Consider the following 19747-nt stretch of genomic DNA (forward strand, 5'->3'; position numbering starts at 1 on the left):
TATTATTATTTCTTCCTGTTTAATAAAGGAAAAGAGACTCATAGCAACTCTATTTGGTATTTTAATATCAACTTCCTGAAATATCCCTAATTATATTAATTAAAAAAAACCAAAAAAAAGGATAAAAAAATAATATTTCATCCTCATTATCCCACTTTCTCAACTTCTCTCTCACGTTCATCACCACTATTGTAAAAACATAAAACATTTCATGTCATTTTATTTTTTTTCACTCAAATTGTTCTTTCAATTATCGTATTGTATGTAGTTTTCACACACAAACGTATGTGTTTTTTTGCCAGTATATTTTGTTTATGAAGATGATTTCAAAAATATATGAAAAAAAGTAATTATAATAATTAAATAAAAAGATGGTAAAGTAACCAAATTTAAAGTGAAAATTTTTATGTTATTATATATATGCTGCGTTTACTTGCTAATAAACATATGATTATATTAATAAATTTTTTCAATCTCATGTTTACTTATTTTTTTAGAACCCATATTAACTCATAAAATTTATCATATTTATCTATTTTACATTTTAAACTTTGATGATTTATCATAAATAAAATGTGTGATAAATAATTATTTTTATATTATATTTCTAATGGAAAAAAATCACATTATTATCTTTTATTTCACAAAAAGTAATAAATCAAAACCCATTTAAAAAAATTTAAAATATGAAATTAATGAAATACTTTAAGATATATTTGATACATTTCATTTGATTTTAATATATAAAAAATATAATTAAAAATTATAAAACATGAATAAATATTCTAATTTGAATTTATCCTTATTCATGCAAACTTTTTTTTTACTCAATTTATTAATTTTTGTTTTAATTGATTTTAAATTTTTTAATAATATTTTTACTCATACAAGATATCTAGTACAATAGTAAAAAATAATTGATCGAAAAATATTGTTATTCACGGTTGAGCTTTATCACGTAAATATTTTTAATAATCTTTACTATCTTATTAAGTGGACGTACCTTAAAAATTGTTTTTGATGTCATGGTAAATTTTTTGATTATATTTCCACACTAAAAAAAAAAAACTATGATATGTTATTTCCTCACACTTTCTCTTTGATTTTTCTTCTAATCTCCTTTTTTTTCTTCCATTTTTTCTTCACTATGGAATTAAAATTCCTTCTACCGGCACTTCATCAAGTTGGGGTCTTTAACAAATTATATATTTTATGAAATGCGTGTACCACGTTGGCTTGTAATATTTAAATATGAGATAATATTATCCGTGTCCAAGGAAGAACAGGCGGGAAAATTGACTCCCAAAATTTCAAGATTATTAAAATTATAAGGAACACCCGCCACCGCATACGGCAGCTCCTTTTCCGGGCTGGTTAAAAAAAAGGGACTTTCTTAGGTATTATTTAAAAAATAAGGATCTTGACTTTTTTTTTTAAAAAAAAAGAGTTGACTACCCACCCGTACACTTTTTTCAAAACAAATGAATAAACCAAAAAAAATTTTGAGTCGACTAACCAAGACATCAAAGTTGGTCGACCCAAACTTGAAAAAATGCTTGGTTGACCCAAGCATTCATTGTGCTTGGGTCGACCAAGCACAATCATATGCTTGGGTCAACCCAAGAATTTAAATGCTTGGATTGACCCAAGCATATATGTTCTTGGTCGACCCAAGCACAATAATATGTTTGGGTCAACCCAAGAATTTAAATGCTTGGGTCGACCATAAACCTTGGGTTTATGGTCAACCCAAGCAAATACTTGGGTCAACCCAAGCATGGGTTGACCCAATCATATTTTATGGTCGACCCAAGCAAATATTTGGGTCAACCCAAGCATGGGTTGACCCAAGCATAATCATATGTTTGGGTCAACCCAAAAATTTAAATGCTTGGGTCGACCATAAACCTTGGGTTTATGGTCAACCCAAGCAAATACTTGGGTCAACCCAAGTATGGGTTGACCCAATCATATTTTATGGTCGACCCAAGCAAATATTTGGGTCAACCCAAGCATGGGTTGACCCAAGCATATGCTTGGGTCGACCATAAACCTTATATGTTTGGGTCAACCCAAGGTTTATGGTCGACCCAAGCATATGTTTGGGTCAACCCATGCTTGGGTTGACCCAAGTATTTGCTTGGGTCGACCATAAACCCAAGCATATGCTTGGTCGACCCAAGTCAAGTTAGTTGGATTGACCAAGCTTGTGCTCCGTAAAAATGGGTCGACCCAAGATTGTGCTGGGTCGACCAGACACAATTGATACTTGGGTTGACCCAAGTTTGGGTTTTGTGAAATTAGCAGATTCATATGTTAATACATGTATAATTATATAACATATTTGTGATATTAGTGGATTCATATGTTAAAATATTTACGAACATACTTGTTAAATTACTGGATTCATATGTTAAAACATATATCATTGTAGAACATAATCGTGAAATTAACGGATTCTTGTGTTAAAACATATATCATTACAGAATATATTTGTGAAATTAGCGGATTCATGTGTTAAAACACGTACGGTTATATCACATACTTGTCAAATTAGCGGATTCATATGTTAAAATATGTACGATTATATAATATAGTTGTGAAATAATTGGATTCACATATTATGTATCATTATAGAACATACTTGTGATATTAGCAGATTCATATGTTAAAACATGTACGATTATATAACATATTTGTGAAATTAACGGATTCATATGTTAAAATATATACGATTCTATGTCAACATACTTGTGACATTAGCGGTTTCATATGTTAAAATATGTACGATTTTAGAACATATTTGTGAAATTAGTGAATTGTATATGTTAAAACATGTACGATTATGGAACATACTTGTGGATTGTTGAAATATGTACAATTATCAATGAACATCGGACAACATGTTGTAATTATGAGTCAAATTTATTTAATTATTGGTCAAACTTATATAATTATGTTACAATATGTATAATCATATAACATAATCGCGAAATCAGTCAATTAATATTTTACATGTATAATCATATAACATAATCGCGAAATCAGTCAATTAATATGCTACAATGTTTATAATCATACAACATAATTTTGAAAAATAATGGATATATATGTTATACTAACTAATGTTATAGTTTGTGAAATAAATGGATTCATATATTAAATCATGTATGATTATATAACTTTTGACATTAGCGGATTCATATGTTAAAAATTGTTAAAAATACAGATAAATATGTTATAAAGAAAAATGTATTATTGAATTGATAAATGTGTTATAAAATGTGGATACTAATGTTATAATTTGCACGATTATATATCAAACCTTAAATTCATAAATTTGAAAGAAACTAAATATCAAAACAATGTCCAGTAATTATCAAGCATATTACAAGCTAAAAAATATATAAACTCAGTTACAAGTCTATCATATGTTAAAATATATACTTGTCAAATTAGCGGATTCATATGTTAAATTAGCGGATTAATGTGTTAAAATACTTACGATTATATCACATACTTGTCAAATTAGCGGATTCATATGTTAATACATGTACGATTATATAATATAGTTGTGAAATAATTGGATTCATATATTTAAAAATGTATCATTATAGAACATACTTATGATATTAGCAGATTATATGTTAAAACATGTACGATTATATAACATATTTGTGAAATTAACGGATTCATATGTTAAAATATATACGATTCTAGGTCAACATATGCTACAACTTAAATTGTAAGTCACCCAAGTGTAGGTTATCATATGTTAAAACATGTACGATTATCGGTCAACATTAGTGGATAAAAACATGCATGTGAAATTTGCGGTTTCATACGTTAATATGTACGAATATAAAACATACTCGTGAAATTAGTAGATAAATTGTTAAAAAATGTACAATTGTCAATAAACATTAAACAAAATTGTGTAATTACATGTCAAAATTATGTAATTATCGGTCAAACTTGTGAAATTAATGAATTCATATGTTAAAATGTGTACGATTATTGAACAAACTTGTGAAATTAGTGGATCAAATGTTGCAACATATACGATTATATGTAAAAATTATGTAAATTTTGATCAAAATTATGTAAAATTAGCAACGAAAAAATTATTTAACTGTCTAATTTTTTTTACAAACATAAATGTTAAAAATACAAATAAATGAGTTACAAACAAAAATGTATTATGGAATTGATAATCAGCATATTCTCTTATGTATCGCATCCTGAATTTAATAAAACATGTTTTTTTTGCGGCACACAATGCTTCTTTCCGCAGCGCGCATTTGCGCGCTGCGGAAAGGGTTTTCCACAGCGTGCAGCGCGCTGCGAAAACATCTTTCCGCAGCACAAGTTGGATCGACGCAAGCATGAGCAATCTTGGGTCGAGCCCAAGCAAGTCGACCCAAGATTGCTCTGGGTCGACCCAAAATCTTACTTGGGTCGACCCAAACATTAAGAAAATTTGGTTTTTAAAATTTATTAATTTTTTTTTATTTTTTATTAAGTAAACAGAAGGACATACACGTAAATTACATGTCCAATCCTTTTTTCTAAATTGGATAGATTTCACTCCCTTTTACCTAAATATCCCCTCCTTTTCCACCCACGCTTCCTTGTTGCTCCGATCAAAACCCTTAAAAATGCGTCTCAAAGAGGTGGCGGCAAGCACCCAACAGCAGCTTCAGGCGGCGAAGCTCTCTTACAAGAGCGCGGTGGCAGAGGGCAACCACCAGGAGGAGGCCCGTTGGGCAAACGTCATCGGGGACATACTGAAGAACCGCGGTGAGTATGTCGAGGCTCTCCGGTGGCTGCGAAAAGACTATGAGGTCTCCCTCAAGCACTTGCCGCAAAAGCAGCTGCTACCCACGTGTCAGTCCCTCGGCGAACTCTACCTCCGCCTCCATCACTTCAATGATGCCCTTGTTTACCAGGTACACCTAGGGGATTTTCCCTTTTCATGTTTTATTCTATTGCTTGTTTGCATTTTCATCCTGTTTTGCTTCGTTGGCTTGAAGATGTGCGCAGATCTTATTGAATTTATTGATCTACTGATAGGGTCTGCTTTAGTTGGGGTTGGAATGGTGACCGAAAATGATGCTTTCTATTCCAGACTTATTTTTGGATTCTAATTTGGGGTTCCCACGATACATTCCTATTCATTCACACATGATCTTTCGGCGGCTTTTAGTACGTAGTATAAATTTAACCATCACACTTACCTCAAATACTGATAGATGTGTGAAAGCCGTTCATATAGGCTGGCGATCCTACTAAGCCTGCGTACACGTCTTATTCTTAATGTTTTTGGGTCGAGTACCAGGAATCCTTTTACCAATTGTGACACTGGTTCATTGTACGCATTGTTCTACTTTCTCTAGCTCCGAACATCCAAATCCGTCTCTCTTTTTTTTTTTTTTAAAATTTTATTTATGTTGACTTACATGACATCCAAACAGTCTTCAGTTGTTCCTGAGCTCTACTTTTCCTGCTAACTTTATCGTGTTAATACATGACAGAAAAAACATTTAGAACTTGCCAACGATGCAAACGATCTTATCGAGCAGCAAAGAGCCAGCACCCAGCTTGGGCGAACTTACCATGAAATGTTTTTAAAGTCAGATGATGACCATTACTCGGTTCGCAATGCCAAAAAGTATTTCAAATCTGCCATGAAACTTGCCAGAACTCTTAAGGAGAATCCGCCTTCTGAGAGAGTTTCTTTCATAAAGGAGTATGTTGATGCCCATAATAATCTTGGAATGCTTGAGTTAGATCTTGAGAACTTGGATGAAGCAGAGAAATTTCTTACAAGAGGATTAGAAATATGTGATGAAGAAGAGGTGGTTGAAGATGATGATACACGCAGTAGGCTCCATCATAACCTGGGAAATGTTTACTTGGAGTTGAGGAGATGGCAAAGAGCCCTAGAGCACATAAAAAAGGATGTAATGATCTGTAGGCAAATTGGGCACCGTCAAGGGGAGGCTAAAGGTTATATTAACCTTGGCGAGCTGCATTATAGAAATCAAAAATACGATGAAGCTATTTCTTTCTATCAAAAGGCGCTGGACCTTGCAAAATCATTGGAAGATGAAGATGCACTAGTTGATCAAATTGATGGAAATATTAAAACTGTAAAAGAGGCAATAAAAGTGATAGATGACTTGAAGAAAGAAGAGCAGACTCTCAAAAAATTAGAAAGATACACTAGAATGTCTAGAGGCACGGAAGATGAAAGGAAGTGTCTGCTGAAACAGGACTCGTCCATTGATAGCCTTATTGACAAAGCAAGGATGATCATTGCATGGCCAAAAGTATATATTTCCTACTATAATTCCGACTTTGTTTTCTTTATATCCTCGGCAGTTAATTTGTTTTTTGACAGAGAAGTGATTTTTCCACTTGACCACGAATCTCTTTAATGCCATATTTAATTGTTTTCAAACGAATAATCGATTGGAGGCAACAAAAATATTTATTAGCTCGTGCTAATCAGGATTTTCACGTGCATTTTCAAAATTAAGTTTAGGGGTAGATCTATTTGATCTTTTGCACTCTTTGTCTAGTTGTTTTCATTTCAGTTGTGATAATTCATGTTTTTTTACTTAGCTTCGTGAATATGGGAAAAAGAAGAAGCGAATAGCGAGTGAACTTTGTGACACAGAGAAGCTAAGTGATTCATTTTCAGTAATTGGAGAGTCCTACCAGCTTCTTCGGAAACACAACAAAGCACTTAAATGGTTCAGAAAAGGTTGGGATGCCTATAGGTCGATCGGCAACTTGGAGGTAATTTATTTTATCGTTCGTCCTGAATTTTACAATCTTTTTGGAGCGAGATTTTCCAAAGCAAGATTATCATGTAACTTTTCTCGGAATCATGTACCTATTACTGAATGATATACTGAATGTAATTGTTGAAATAATCTCTGGGATAAAAAACATAATCTTTTGATTGCTAAATTATTTTAATGCTCCAATTTCGGTCTTATGGATTCTTATGTTATATACAAAAGTGATTTCAGGGGCAAGCAATGACCAAGATTAACATGGGAAACACTTTGGATTCCAATGCTGATTGGGCAGGTGCTCTTGATGCTTTCAAGGAGGGATACAGGCAAGTATTACTATAATTCTGCCTCAAGTTCAATATGTAAGTGGATAACGTATTGGCACTTATTTAATAATCTTTTGATTCAGAAGGTATTTACTTTTATTTTGATAAATGTGGGTTTTTATTGGTTTTCTGATTTATTTGTAGTTTCAAATTCTAGGTACTTGTGTACCTACATTCTTCTTATGCCCTGTCTATCCCTCTCTTCCACTTTGAGCACTCCCTTTTTCCATTTCCCCTTTCGTATTGTCATAATCAGAGATTTACTTTCCACAGACTTTCTGCCTTCGAGCCTCTGCTGTCTTGCATGTCTATCTCTTTTACATGATGCTAATGAAAAAGATATTTTATTTCATTTCACATCATATATCAACAATCAAGCCTCTATCCTACTTGGTGGGGTCGGTTATATAGATCCTCTTTAAAGAGGTTTATAGATTAAAAAAAAATTGCATAGGTTTTACTCTGGCCGGCAACATAACTAAACCCTCTACCTGGGCTTGGGACCAACCATGCCGGAGTTGGTTTATTTTATTTCATGCACTCTGACTAAAAGTAGTTACATGTTTTTACTTGTCATTATTAACTTTTTTGTTGTTATAGCCAAGTTTCTAGTGATATCTTTCTTTCTTTTTTTTTTTAAAAAACAAACTTATATTAGCTGTTAATGTTTTTTTAATGCAGGATCGCTGTCGATGCAAAATTGTCTTCCTTGCAGCTGTATGCTCTACAAAATATGCATTATATATACATGATTCGCTTAGATGATACTGAAGAAGCAAGGTAAATTGGATTTTTAGTTAATTTATAATTGGTTCACTCCGACGTCCCCACCTTCCAGTATTACAATTTTGAACATTTGGCTTGTAAATAAATCATTTCTGGAAAAAGAAGTTGAGGATAACCATTTGGACAATTAGTTAATCTTTCTTTTAAATTACTAAATATGTTGATTCACTATTCAGTAACCTCAAACAACTTTTCAGGAGGACCAAATTGTTGATCGATGAATTAAAACAACCAACTAATGTAGAACTTGACGACGAAGATTCATTAGGAAACCATTGTTCTGAAACTAAAACTGAGTTGGATAATCTATCAACAGATGATAAGTCTGATGGTAGCTTCTCTCCAAAGCGAAGCTCAAGGAATTCCTCTAAATACGAAGCTAACAACTCTGCTGATGAGGTGATCAAGGACATACCTTTGAGATCCCTATTTCAATCTAGTAAAAAGTTATGCAAGAAAAAAACAGCTTGTGGAGTGGCACCTAATGTTTCTTTTAGACCATGTGGTTCCCCAACACACAGCATATCCAAATCCATAGGTAGTCCAACAGTGAGTCGTAAGCGTGTCCGTGTAATAATTTCTGACGATGAACTTGAAGATGACGAGGTCTATTGTTCTGAAAAATTATTTAACAAAGGTCCTGCTGAAAGAATTGCGACTTCTGATGAATGTAAGCTACCAATGGGTTTTTCATTTTTCTCAATATTTTTTAATTAGGCAAAAAAATTGAAGCAAGCCTATAATATTGCAGTTACTAAAAGAATTGCCAGGAGCCCTGTTTACGAAGTTCAGGTAATTGCACTTTGCAATCTTCTATATCATGTTTATTTTCCATGCCAATCAAAGCTAACTTTCTAGTTTCGCTGTTCTGTAGAATGTTTCGCCTGTTGTCTCAAGATGTACTCCCAGTGCTTGTCCTCTTGATCTTGAGACAAGTACTTGTTCCTCTAAATCCAGAAGTTCTACCTTAGGTGTACAGGATGACAAGGATTTTAAACTTGCAGGAGCACGTGCAGCTATTGGCTCCTGCAACTATATCCACAATGAAATTTCCACTGCCAATGTGCAATCTTGCTCTGATGAAACTTGTGTGAGTATCTTTAAAAAAAAGGAAAAACTTTGCGACTATAATCCATTTGTCAATCTTTCTGCTGTAAATATGTATTACAGCCCACATGCTCGCTTGTGCCACTTTAAATGATAGCATTCCATGCACCTGGATTGAAGTGGAAATGTGCACAGTCAAATAATTGAAATAACCATTTTTTCTTTTCAAATAAAGTAGTTAGAGAACTGTCTTTCCTTTCTATCAGTTGATGGTTGGTCTCCTTCGATAATTTTTGTATTGTAGTTGTTTTCATGAACATACTATTTAGAAATCTTGGTACTTGACTTGTTTATTGCAGCAACATGTCATGTGCAAAATCGAGGAAGAATTGTTACACGTGGACCTGGATTTGTGTAATGTTGGTGGCAAACTCAGCATGGATCAGCTGAAGGTTGAATTGGCATGCTTGTACTATTTACATCTCTCCAGAGAGAAAAGGTCAAGAGGTAAACTGTGACCCTCAGTCACTCTCTAGGTTTCTTAATTTTATGTTATTTCATGAGGTGGTGAATAGGCGGACAGACTGTCGTTGCTTGTTATCCAGAAGATCATGTTTTGTGGTACAGCGGAACCAACTGGTCGTCAAGTTATTTTATTGCCCAGTATGGGGCTATCCAATTGCTTGAAAATTGTTAAGAATGTCTCGACGGTTAACTAATATTGTTAGAGGTTTCATGACAAGTTTCTTATTCTATCCATTTCTATATGTGAATACTTGCTAAATTTAGATGCATGACCTCAACACAATATTACGTTCTGAATTTTTTTGCTATTTTTATTTATAGCCTTGCATACACATAGATTGACCAAGAGCTTGCTTGAACTTGAAATGAAATTCAAGATTTCTTATGCACATGATTTTCATGGAGTCCTTAAACAACCCCTTTTCATCTCGTACTTCAAAGCATCTAATGTTGATTTTCCACTCGATCATCGTCATCGAAAGCTTCGTCTGATGATTTTTGAGTTGTTGACTTGATATATCATGAAGGTTGAGGTATAAGCAAAAGCACTTTACAAAATCTTTTACCAACGGAAAACTGTCTTAATATTTGAAGTGCACGTGTTTATAGATCAAATTGCAGAAACAAAGAAGACTCATGCCTATTTTCCAATTATTTTCATCAATGTTCCACTAAACTTTTCCAGTTAGGATGCGGAAACATGATTTTGCTTGCTGAAATTGACGAAACTTTTTGTTAGGCTAGAAGCATGCTTTATTGACTAATAATACTTGTTCAATGTCCACACTCCACAGGATTAGTGCCAGTCATTCAGCATGTTAAGTACAAGGGGAGAATTCTCGAATCTGTGGAAACACTTCATGCTATAAGAGACAATGCATCAGGAAAGGGCTTGATGGAGGTTTCTGTTGCAGGTATAGTTTTTGGAATTTATTTCTCGCACACTATTTGTTCAATTTTGATGTTTGAGGTTAGGATAAGCATGTTCTGAATCATAAGTAAATTTTTTTGTCTTATATTTATTGCAATGTACCATCATGTTTCATGTCATACAAAATTTGTTCCATTGATATGATTATGAATTAGATGACTTTTATTTCAATTTTCAGCTTTAAAAAGTCAAAATTCAAGAACCGAGGACTCCCAATTTTACTTATAAATGCTGCTTGCTTTATCAGACTGTTGATCGTACATTTGAATTCTTGTAGAACTTAGGTTTGTCTAATGATGTTTGATTTAAGGATGATGAGTTTCTCTGATGCAGACATAATAATTGTATATTTTTTACATGACATGTAAGAAGGCTTATTGGAAGAAATTAAATTTAATTAAAACTCATAGTTTTTACATGAATTTCTTTGTGAATGTATTCATTTGCTTTAGTAATGGATAATTCAATAAAATTACAACGGTAAGTGTATTATGATAAAGTCGCTTTCTTTGTTTTAATAAGATATCTACTGGCAATTTTATCAGTTTATTTGGAAGGTTTTAAAGTATTTGACATTCAGAGAGGATACTGTTTTCCTTCAACAGTGATGGTGCCAAAGCGTGTCATGAAACTGTACATAGACTGTTGTGATGAACTCTCTGTGCCACCAAATTTACAAGTCGTCAAGAAACTGTATAACTTACAGGCAAGTTTTAAAATTCGACGTAAATCGCGGGTTGCTAGCTGAAATGATTTCCTCAGATTTGTGATCTTAAAAGCTAAAAAGTCAAGGAATAGCTTTTTATTTTCTTGATGAACTTTTGCAGGCGTCGGACGACGTGATTGTTGTGTCTGATTGCGAATTGCAAGATGTGTCTGTAGCACCATTAATAAATGCCCTGCAACTACACAAAACCTTTGCTGTCTTGGACCTTTCTCACAATCTATTAGGTAATTTTGCACACTGTAGCTTGGTTCTTCATGTTTCTCTAGTTACACAAACTTTCTGAGGTGTGCTTTTGCAGCAGTTTCATGCTTGACGAATAAGTCATTCTTCACCTTTTTTCTTTTTAACAAATATTAATCTTTTCATTTTTTAATTACTCAGGAAATGGAACAGCTGAGAAACTTAAACAAGTATTTACGTCATCGGGGCAAAGTTACGGTGGTCTGGTTCTAAATCTGCACTGTAATCAGCTTGGGCCAACCGCGTTATTCCAGGTCTGTTTATAGTTGGTTTTCAGTTTCATTTTTTGCTTGTTCAATTTGCTTCCACAAGTGTTGTATCTTGAAGAGTTTGATTTCATGCGGATGGATGGGGGCCTGTAATAGTTCTTCCACATTCTTCTCTTTCTTTCTGTTATGGCTCTGATGTTGGAAGTACACTGTACGTGTAGAAATCACGATATGAATGCAATTAATTTGAATATCCTTCCATCATATCCTGAAACATATTTAAAATGTTACTTGTAATCCATTTTCAGTGTAACAAAAAATTAAAGCAAATGATCCATAAAAAAAAACAAAAAATAAAATATGAGATACAACTATGTTCAATCTATATTGCGATTGAAGCCCGCCAGAAGGTGGTGAACTGATTGAATCTGTGATTGGTTATTCTTTGTCAAAGTTTTTATTTTCATTAATTTTTCACATTGGTACTGGTGGAAGCTTAACACAATTAATTTTTACAATAATTAAATCAGTGTTTTAAAAAGCGCAGCATTGACCCGTAACGTTTTTGTCCTGTCATAGTGTATCGTAAATAGCGTAGCGCAAGCCATTCGCGCACGAAAATTAATAATTCATGTAATTTTAAATAATAGAAAAATACTGATATACAAGTAAATAAGTTAGATCATTAGCCATGAAACCATAATAATTGGTCAGTACATGCCAATATATAGTTTCAACATCCATATAGTTCTTTTCCACATCAACAAGACCCAACCTTGCTTGTTTGAACCTTTAATTTTGGTCAAAATATGTTAATTATGAGCCTTTAGTTTGTTCCCAAATAGCCCACACTATTTGTGCTACAGCACACACTTTTTTTGTGCTATGACGTGCTTTTCTTGAGAAGAGCGTGCGATGTTCGTGCGATATTCGTGCAAAATGCTAAAAGAACATCGCTACTCCATAAACACGAATATTCGTGCAAAATGCTAAAATAGCAGCGCTACGCCATAAAAATGCAACACTGAATTAAATAGGCGTTGATTTCTAATAGAAAATTTCCTGTAGACCTAAAAGTATATTATCAACAAAATGGATTAAGAATTGACAAAAGATACAAGAAAAAAACAAGTGATAGCTGTTTCCTTGTTTTTAAAGTTCTAAGAGTCTAAACTTTTGAGGAAAGAAATGCCAAATGAGGGACATACGTTTTTCAGTTGCACTAACCACAACTCAGGAACTGATAGTTCCAGTCCAAAAAAGGCAGAACCATAATCATATCTTCTATGGATGGGTTGGTTTTGGTTTCTGTTTCGTCTTCCTAATGGTTCATTTTGGTTCTGATTCGAACCAATAGCTTAAGTAACATCATGTTCATTAATAAATATTGGGCTTTATGACATTATGATTTTTCCTTGTCGCAACTTTGCAGTTGTTCCCTATGGACATGATATATCTGGATGTTTGACTAACATTTCTGCTCCCCTTCACAGATTTGTGAATGCCCTGTTCTATTTACTCGATTGGAAGTTCTCAATCTCGCTGGGAACTGTTTGACTGATTCATGCGCCTCTTACCTTTCAACTATCCTTAAAAACTGCAAAGGTAAAAACCTTTACAGATGCTGGTTCCTTCACTCGCTTGGTTAGACTTCATATGAAGTTTGAATGGGGTATCTGTTGAACTAGACATCATCAACAAAAGGAAGATCCACAAGTTTGTTTTGTAAGACTCTTGACTAACTCTTTGTTTCGCAGCTCTGTATAGTCTGGACATAGAGAACTGTTCTGTCACATCGCTAACCATTCAAAGGCTTGCTGATTCATTGGATACTGGATCAGTGCTTGCACAACTTTGTTTAGGTATATCTTTCTTGATAAAGTAGAAAATCTCATCGTTAAGATCTTTTTGTTTGGGCAACAAATTCATTTACCCTTTTTGGTTAACAGGATACAATCGCCCTGTTTCTAGAAATGCAATAAGTTGTCTTTTGCTCAAGCTTGCCACTTTAGAAAGGTCTATTATTGATTAGTTTTGTTCCGACTTTTCCAGTGCATATAATTGTTCGATATGAATCCTATCATTGGATTAAAAATTGTGGTATTATTTTAATAGATTTCAAGAGCTCAATCTGAATGGTATAAAGCTAAGCAAGCCTATGGTAGACAGCCTTTGTCGATTTGCCAAGGAAAGTTGTTTGTCAAGATTGATGCTGGCAAATACTAATATTGGAAACGTAAGTTATCTATTTTCTCATAATGGCGATAAATGGATTCCATATAGATTTTTCTTTATGCATTACTAGCAAACCTGGTTAAAAATTTGTATTATTAATTTTTTATTGTGATAATTTGACCCAAATTTGGTCTCTTGGGATATCTATTGGGCCTTCATCAACCTCTTGTCCATTCAATTTTAATGTCTGAAGCTTTTTTTACATGTGAGTGACCTTTTTGATTAATCTCACCATATGCAAGGATGCTCTTTCAGAATGGTACAATGCAGTTGTTGAAGTCCTTACCTAAAGACACTCAGGAATTGGTCAGGCTTGACCTTTCATTTTGTGAATTTACATGCGACAGCATCATTGATCTCTGCAGCGAAGTATGTTTGCTTGGTAGTGTCCTGGAGCTGAATATCAGTGGAAATCCAATCAAGAAAGAGGTTCGTTTTTCTTTCAAGTGGTTCACTTGGTAGAGCCTTTCCTTAAAAATTTATGCTCTGGAAAAATTTCTATAACTTCTCTATTAACATAACTGAAAATTTTATAAGTGGTGTTCCGAATATAAAGCTTTAGACTTCGCAGCTCTTGAGATTCTCTTATTAGATATTTAAGGTGCCATACAAGAGGGGATCCTTCTGATGACCTAATGTGTGACTTTGATGGCATTATCTGGATTTATATTTCAGTTGTATTTTTTATAATAGAATTTATGTACCCATGCAAATCCAGGAAAGTTTTATAACCATTAGGTGAGACTACTTATCCAAATTGTGCCGCAGTTTTTATGAATCATATGGTTTATATCACACTTCTACAATATTCATTTTCATGAAGCTACTAAATAAAAGAATAAATGCAGGGAGGTGATGCATTGGCTTCTTTCCTTAGAAACCCACAATGTTGTCTAAGAGTTTTGGCAATCAGCAACTGCCAACTCAGCTTATTCGGTCTCCTTCACATACTACAAGCTCTATCAGAGAATGGCTCCCTTGAAGAGCTCAACCTTACTGAAAATGTTACCACACAGGAAATCCACGCTCTAACAGACTTCTTTGAACCAACAAAAGTATCATCACACCCTCTTGCACCAGAAGAAATTGAGGTCTTACCCCAAGAAACATGCATCCTAAACACACAAGATAACCAGTTTGAAGTCGCTGACAGTGAAGATGATGAGCAAGCAGGGACAGAAACTACATTACCAGGTATGGATGATAGTCATACATGCTCGTTCCAAGATAGAGCTCGCCTTTCAGAAAACCAGTTCTTTCAAAAACTCGGGGATTCTATTAAGATGGCTTCTACGTTGCAACTGTTGGATCTTAGTCGCAATGGGTTCTCTCAAGAAGTTACAGAAATGTTGTTTTTGGCATGGTCATCAGGTGCTAGAACTAATGTGGCTCAAAGACATATTGAGGACGATATTGTTCATTTTTCAGTGCAGGGAAATAACTGCTGTGGCTTTAAGTCATGCTGCAGAAGAACTTGAGCCTTCAATATTTCTTGTTATAAATTTGGCAAATCTAAAATTTTAGTTGATAATTTCATTAAAATTTTTTTGAAGGCAGTTGGTAATAATTTTGTGACATTGAATTTTTTTAGCATTTATCTTTTTATAGTACTTTGTACATTGATTATAAACAAAGAATATTAGGATGTTAAGGTTAGATATTTTGTTATTTTCAATTGAATCATTTTTGGAGCACCAATTGTGAAGGTTTTCTTGAAGCATGTAATCTTTGTGTTTCAATTTTTATATTTTTTATTTCTCAAAAAAACTTTCTTCATAATTCATATAACATATTCTTTATCTTTTTGTTTTTTCCTAGAAAAAAATAACTGTCTTCAATTTATTTATTTATTTAACCGAAATAACATTTACTTTTCATCAACATGGACACATTTAAAACATGCCAATTAAACAAAAGACTGAAAAAAGATCTATATAATATCAATATGTCGTGTATTTGTGTAGTCCTATAATAAAAAACTGTTGCAGGATATTCCATGATTTCACAATCTTTTTCCAAATAGATCTCCATATCTTCGCATTTCTCTGTTGTTTTCCCCCTCCATTATTTACTACAATAAATAAATAACTTTATTGAAAGTTGCACACAGTTAGATATTATTATTTTTAATTATAAAAATATCTGAAATATATTTTAATTAAAAAACACTTTTAAAAATGCATTCATTTATCCCCTCAAAAAAAAAAAAATGCTTTCATTTATAATTTCACAAAAGAATATGTAATTGGAAAAAATCATTTAAAATACAGTAATTTGAATATGTAATTTTAATTTTAAAGTATCATGAAAACTCATTTAAAAGGTAGAGGAATTTGTAATTTAAAGAGAGCTTTTAGTAATTCAAGATATTTTCTGAGCTCCATATCATCTTCTTCTACGAGGCTGTGTTATCCGAAAAAGACCGAAAACTGAAGTAGAAAAACACGAAAGGCGGCAGAAAAGAGATCATAGAAAGCCAGTGATCTGCTCGGAAGCTGAAATCAGGGTTACTTTTTTCTTCTCTTCTTCAACTGAATAATGGCTCATTCGACCTCTTTTTACCGCCCCATTACCTCTTCGGCGCCACTCTGTTTCTTGAAGCCTAAGGCCCCTGTGTTTGTGGGATTTCAGAGCTCTTACTATCGTTTGGTTATCAACTGTTGCTCTTCTGAAAAGGGTCCCAACTCAGACCCTGTGAATTTCAGGTATTCCCTTCCTTCATTTCGTTGCTGTGTCTTTTCTAGCTAATATTTTTTCTCCCGTGTTTGCTTTTGTCGGTGAATTTGTGTGCTCATTGCTAGTGGTTTGGTGGGTTGCTTGAAAATTGTTGAATGGTTCATGCGTGGATGTTTCTCGGAATCGTGTTTCAGTCTTGTGATAGTGAGTTGTTATCTGTGTTAGAATCAGAATGCACTGTTCCCCAAATAGCTGTATGTTTTAATGGACAAGAAAACAAAATTCTGATCTTGAAGAAGCATTCCCCACGATATTTTCAAAAAGATTGGACTTTGGAACTCTCAGTTCAAGAGTGATCTTAAAAACCATTCATTTCTTCTCCGCATAAATTTTTTTATTCAGTCGTGCCTTTAAAATTGTTATTCAAAGAATCAAAATACCTATCTTCTGGGGCATTTGAAGACTTGCTTTGCTCTCTAAGAAGAGGTGGTGTACGTTGACCTTAGCTAGTTGAAGCAATGTACGCATGATTATGGAATAGCTCGTATCCCCTACCAAGTCATATCTCAACTGATTTCAGTTCGATTTGCTAGTTTCACAGCAATGTACCTTAATTTACCTTCATGTAGAGTAATTCTTGAAAATGGGGTTCTGTTTTCTGGTCGCATTCTAAAGTAAAAGGCAGATGGTTCCCTCCAGAATGTCTCATGTCTGACATGTGATGCATGACTTACATCTGTACGTCTGGCCATTTACAAAATGACACAGAAACTAATGCTTATTTTCATAATGAAAGTCACAGCTCTACTTGATGTTTCATGATTTGTGTTACAGGCTATTATTCCCTTGTGCACTAACCTTTCCCTTGATAGTTCATTGTCAGATTTGACATGGCGTATTTATACTGGAATTTTTTTGTCATATTTCAAAATTTATGCGCGGATCATTTGTTTTATTATGAATTTTTTTTGGGTATTTGTTCTCTTTCTTCGGTTTATTCTTCACAAGCTAGGTGTACCAATGAAATTCATTATCCTTCCAATTTGTTCCCACCTTTTGTCACAGGCAACAACAATTATCTTCAATGTCTATACCTCCTTTTGGTGTGAATATGAATGATGGTAGCTCTTCCAAACCGTTATACAAATGGCAAAGGGTGTTGCTTAAAGTAAGCGGGGAGGCACTTGCAGGCGATCAAACACAAACTATAGATCCAAAGGTTGGAATACTGTTGCCAATATAATCTAATGTTTATTAATGTACATCCTCTATACTTATGAAAAAACATACTTCTACAGATCACTATGGCCATTGCAAAGGAAGTCGCATCTGTTACTCGGCTTGGCATTGAGGTACGTTTTATCTTTACAATCTTCCGAAAGGGAAAAATATTTTCTTTTGTGAGCATAGATAATGTAGCTAGAAATGCTTTCTTCATTGTCGTTTAAGGCTATATTTCCATTAGAAAAGTTTCTGTCCACCCTCTTCACGCAATGAACTTTATGGGTTACTGCAAATGCGGTTTGATTATGTTGCAGTTACCAAAAAATTAAAAGATGGATGTAGAATACTTTGACCTACTCATATTCTAGCTCATACGTGGGCTTAAACTGCTTCTTTTCCACACAGTATTGATTTGTATGCAGAAATTCTCAGGTGGCAATCGTGGTTGGCGGAGGAAATATCTTCCGGGGAGCCTCTTGGGCAGGGAGCAGTGGCCTCGATCGCTCATCTGCAGATTATATTGGGTAAGCATTTCTACGTTTTTAACAAAATTTAATCTGTATAGTTTTGAATTTTGATTATGCGGAACATCATGCTTTTCAGAAGTAATAACTTTCACCCCAGCTCATTTAATGTGGTCCTCCAGTTTATCGTTCACGGACGTTAAAATTTAGTTTGGTAATAGTTATTAATATTCAATCTTTGAAATATCTTCGTAGCATTTAAATTTTTTTAGAACTCGTCAATATCTAATTTTCATTGATTATCCCAAAAGAAAATTGGTTCCAAATTTAGCAATACAAATTAGCGTGTAGCTGAACTTTTTAGTTGTGCATCTTTTCTTTATAGATTTGGATGGTTTAATGTATCAATGATGTTTTAGCTTTATAGATTAGATGGTGTATTGTAATATGATGTTTTAGCATTTTTCGTCTTGATGTTTAGGATGTTAGCAACTGTCATGAATGCAATATTTTTGCAATCAACGATGGAGAGCATTGGCATCCCAACAAGAGTTCAGACTGCATTTCGCATGTCAGAAGTTGCTGAGCCATACATAAGAAGAAGAGCCGTTCGGCATTTAGAGAAAGGAAGAGTCGTAATTTTTGCAGCTGGTACTGGGAATCCCTTCTTCACAACCGATACTGCTGCAGCACTTCGGTGTGCAGAGAGTGAGTCCATTTCTTTGACTTAAATGCTTATATTAATATGATATTTATTGAATGTTATAAAACCATAAATCCCACTTGCTTTTCCTTCGTATTGTATAAAAATTCAGAGCCATCCATTTTCTTTCTAGAGTCATGAATTATTTTGTTCCTTATATATTATAACATATTATTGGAATGGTACATGGGAAACTGATGTCGAATTTCTGAATGATATGTGTAGTTAATGCGGAAGTGGTGCTGAAAGCTACCAATGTGGATGGAGTTTTTGATGACGATCCTAGGCATAATCAAAATGCAAGTCTACTAGATAACTTAACCTACCAAGATGTAACTTCAAAGGAACTGTCTGTAATGGACATGACTGCCATTACTTTGTGCCAAGAAAACAACATACCTGGTAAGCTTTGAACCTTTCACGAGTCATGAACATCATTTGATGCTCTGTATATTATCTACATATATATATGTATATTACTAGGATTTTAGTTGACAAACCATGTCAGTTTCTTGATTCTTTATACTTTCTTAGAAAATGGTTTTGGGTCTCTCTGATGCAGTTGTGGTGTTTAACATCAACAAACCGGGCAACATATCGAAAGCCATTAGGGGAGAGAAGGTGGGCACATTCATTGGACAGAGTCAGAGAACAGCAGCCAGGACTTGAATATTCCAGAGTTTTTTTTATTAATTTAAATTGGAGGACAATCTTCTCATATAAATAGTAACAAGAACGGGCTTGCTTATTGTATTTTTGAAGACGAGGTGGTGGGTGGGGACTCGAAAGATTTTGAGTTTCTCGTGGATTACATTTTGTAGAAGCCAATTCATTGTAAATATTATCAG

At 33.9% G+C, this 19747-nt stretch overlaps 2 protein-coding genes across 3 annotated transcripts; both read left to right on the forward strand.

Moving 5' to 3' along the window:
* The first annotated feature begins 4605 nt into the window (after positions 1–4605).
* On the forward strand, positions 4606–15538 carry LOC140887143 (protein TONSOKU). Of its 2 annotated transcripts, XM_073294207.1 has the most exons (19): positions 4606–4949; positions 5535–6332; positions 6628–6804; positions 7041–7132; positions 7814–7912; positions 8116–8588; positions 8670–8710; positions 8793–9008; positions 9325–9472; positions 10285–10404; positions 11027–11127; positions 11249–11372; positions 11530–11642; positions 13091–13202; positions 13355–13459; positions 13547–13613; positions 13713–13833; positions 14088–14261; positions 14681–15538. In XM_073294207.1, the coding sequence occupies exons 1-19, from the start codon at positions 4659–4661 to the stop codon at positions 15308–15310; spliced, it is 4002 nt and encodes a 1333-aa protein (XP_073150308.1). In that variant the 5' UTR covers positions 4606–4658; the 3' UTR covers positions 15311–15538. The 2 variants fall into 2 exon arrangements, with proteins under 2 accessions (XP_073150308.1, XP_073150309.1); XM_073294208.1 differs by lacking the exon at positions 14681–15538 and having other exon boundaries at positions 14075–14256.
* Positions 15539–16209: 671 nt separating this feature from the next.
* On the forward strand, positions 16210–19705 carry LOC140886819 (uridylate kinase PUMPKIN, chloroplastic). The gene is made up of 7 exons (XM_073293686.1): positions 16210–16537; positions 17574–17727; positions 17807–17860; positions 18165–18256; positions 18678–18904; positions 19125–19301; positions 19462–19705. The coding sequence occupies exons 1-7, from the start codon at positions 16371–16373 to the stop codon at positions 19566–19568; spliced, it is 978 nt and encodes a 325-aa protein (XP_073149787.1). The 5' UTR covers positions 16210–16370; the 3' UTR covers positions 19569–19705.
* Positions 19706–19747: the final 42 nt, after the last annotated feature.

The sequence above is a fragment of the Henckelia pumila genome, chromosome 3, assembly GCF_033568475.1.
Source record: "Henckelia pumila isolate YLH828 chromosome 3, ASM3356847v2, whole genome shotgun sequence".
Taxonomy (NCBI): domain Eukaryota; kingdom Viridiplantae; phylum Streptophyta; class Magnoliopsida; order Lamiales; family Gesneriaceae; genus Henckelia; species Henckelia pumila.

Excerpts from the sequence above, each read along its gene's own strand:
- LOC140886819 (XM_073293686.1), top strand. The coding sequence starts at position 16,371 with ATGGCTCATTCGACCTCTTTTTACCGCCCCATTACCTCTTCGGCGCCA. Across the intron at positions 17,861-18,164 it reads TTACTCGGCTTGGCATTGAG|GTGGCAATCGTGGTTGGCGG; the intron begins GTACGTTTTATC and ends AGAAATTCTCAG. Across the intron at positions 18,905-19,124 it reads AGCACTTCGGTGTGCAGAGA|TTAATGCGGAAGTGGTGCTG; the intron begins GTGAGTCCATTT and ends TGATATGTGTAG.
- LOC140887143 (XM_073294207.1), top strand. The coding sequence starts at position 4,659 with ATGCGTCTCAAAGAGGTGGCGGCAAGCACCCAACAGCAGCTTCAGGCG. Across the intron at positions 4,950-5,534 it reads ATGATGCCCTTGTTTACCAG|AAAAAACATTTAGAACTTGC; the intron begins GTACACCTAGGG and ends AATACATGACAG. Across the intron at positions 9,009-9,324 it reads CTTGCTCTGATGAAACTTGT|CAACATGTCATGTGCAAAAT; the intron begins GTGAGTATCTTT and ends TGTTTATTGCAG.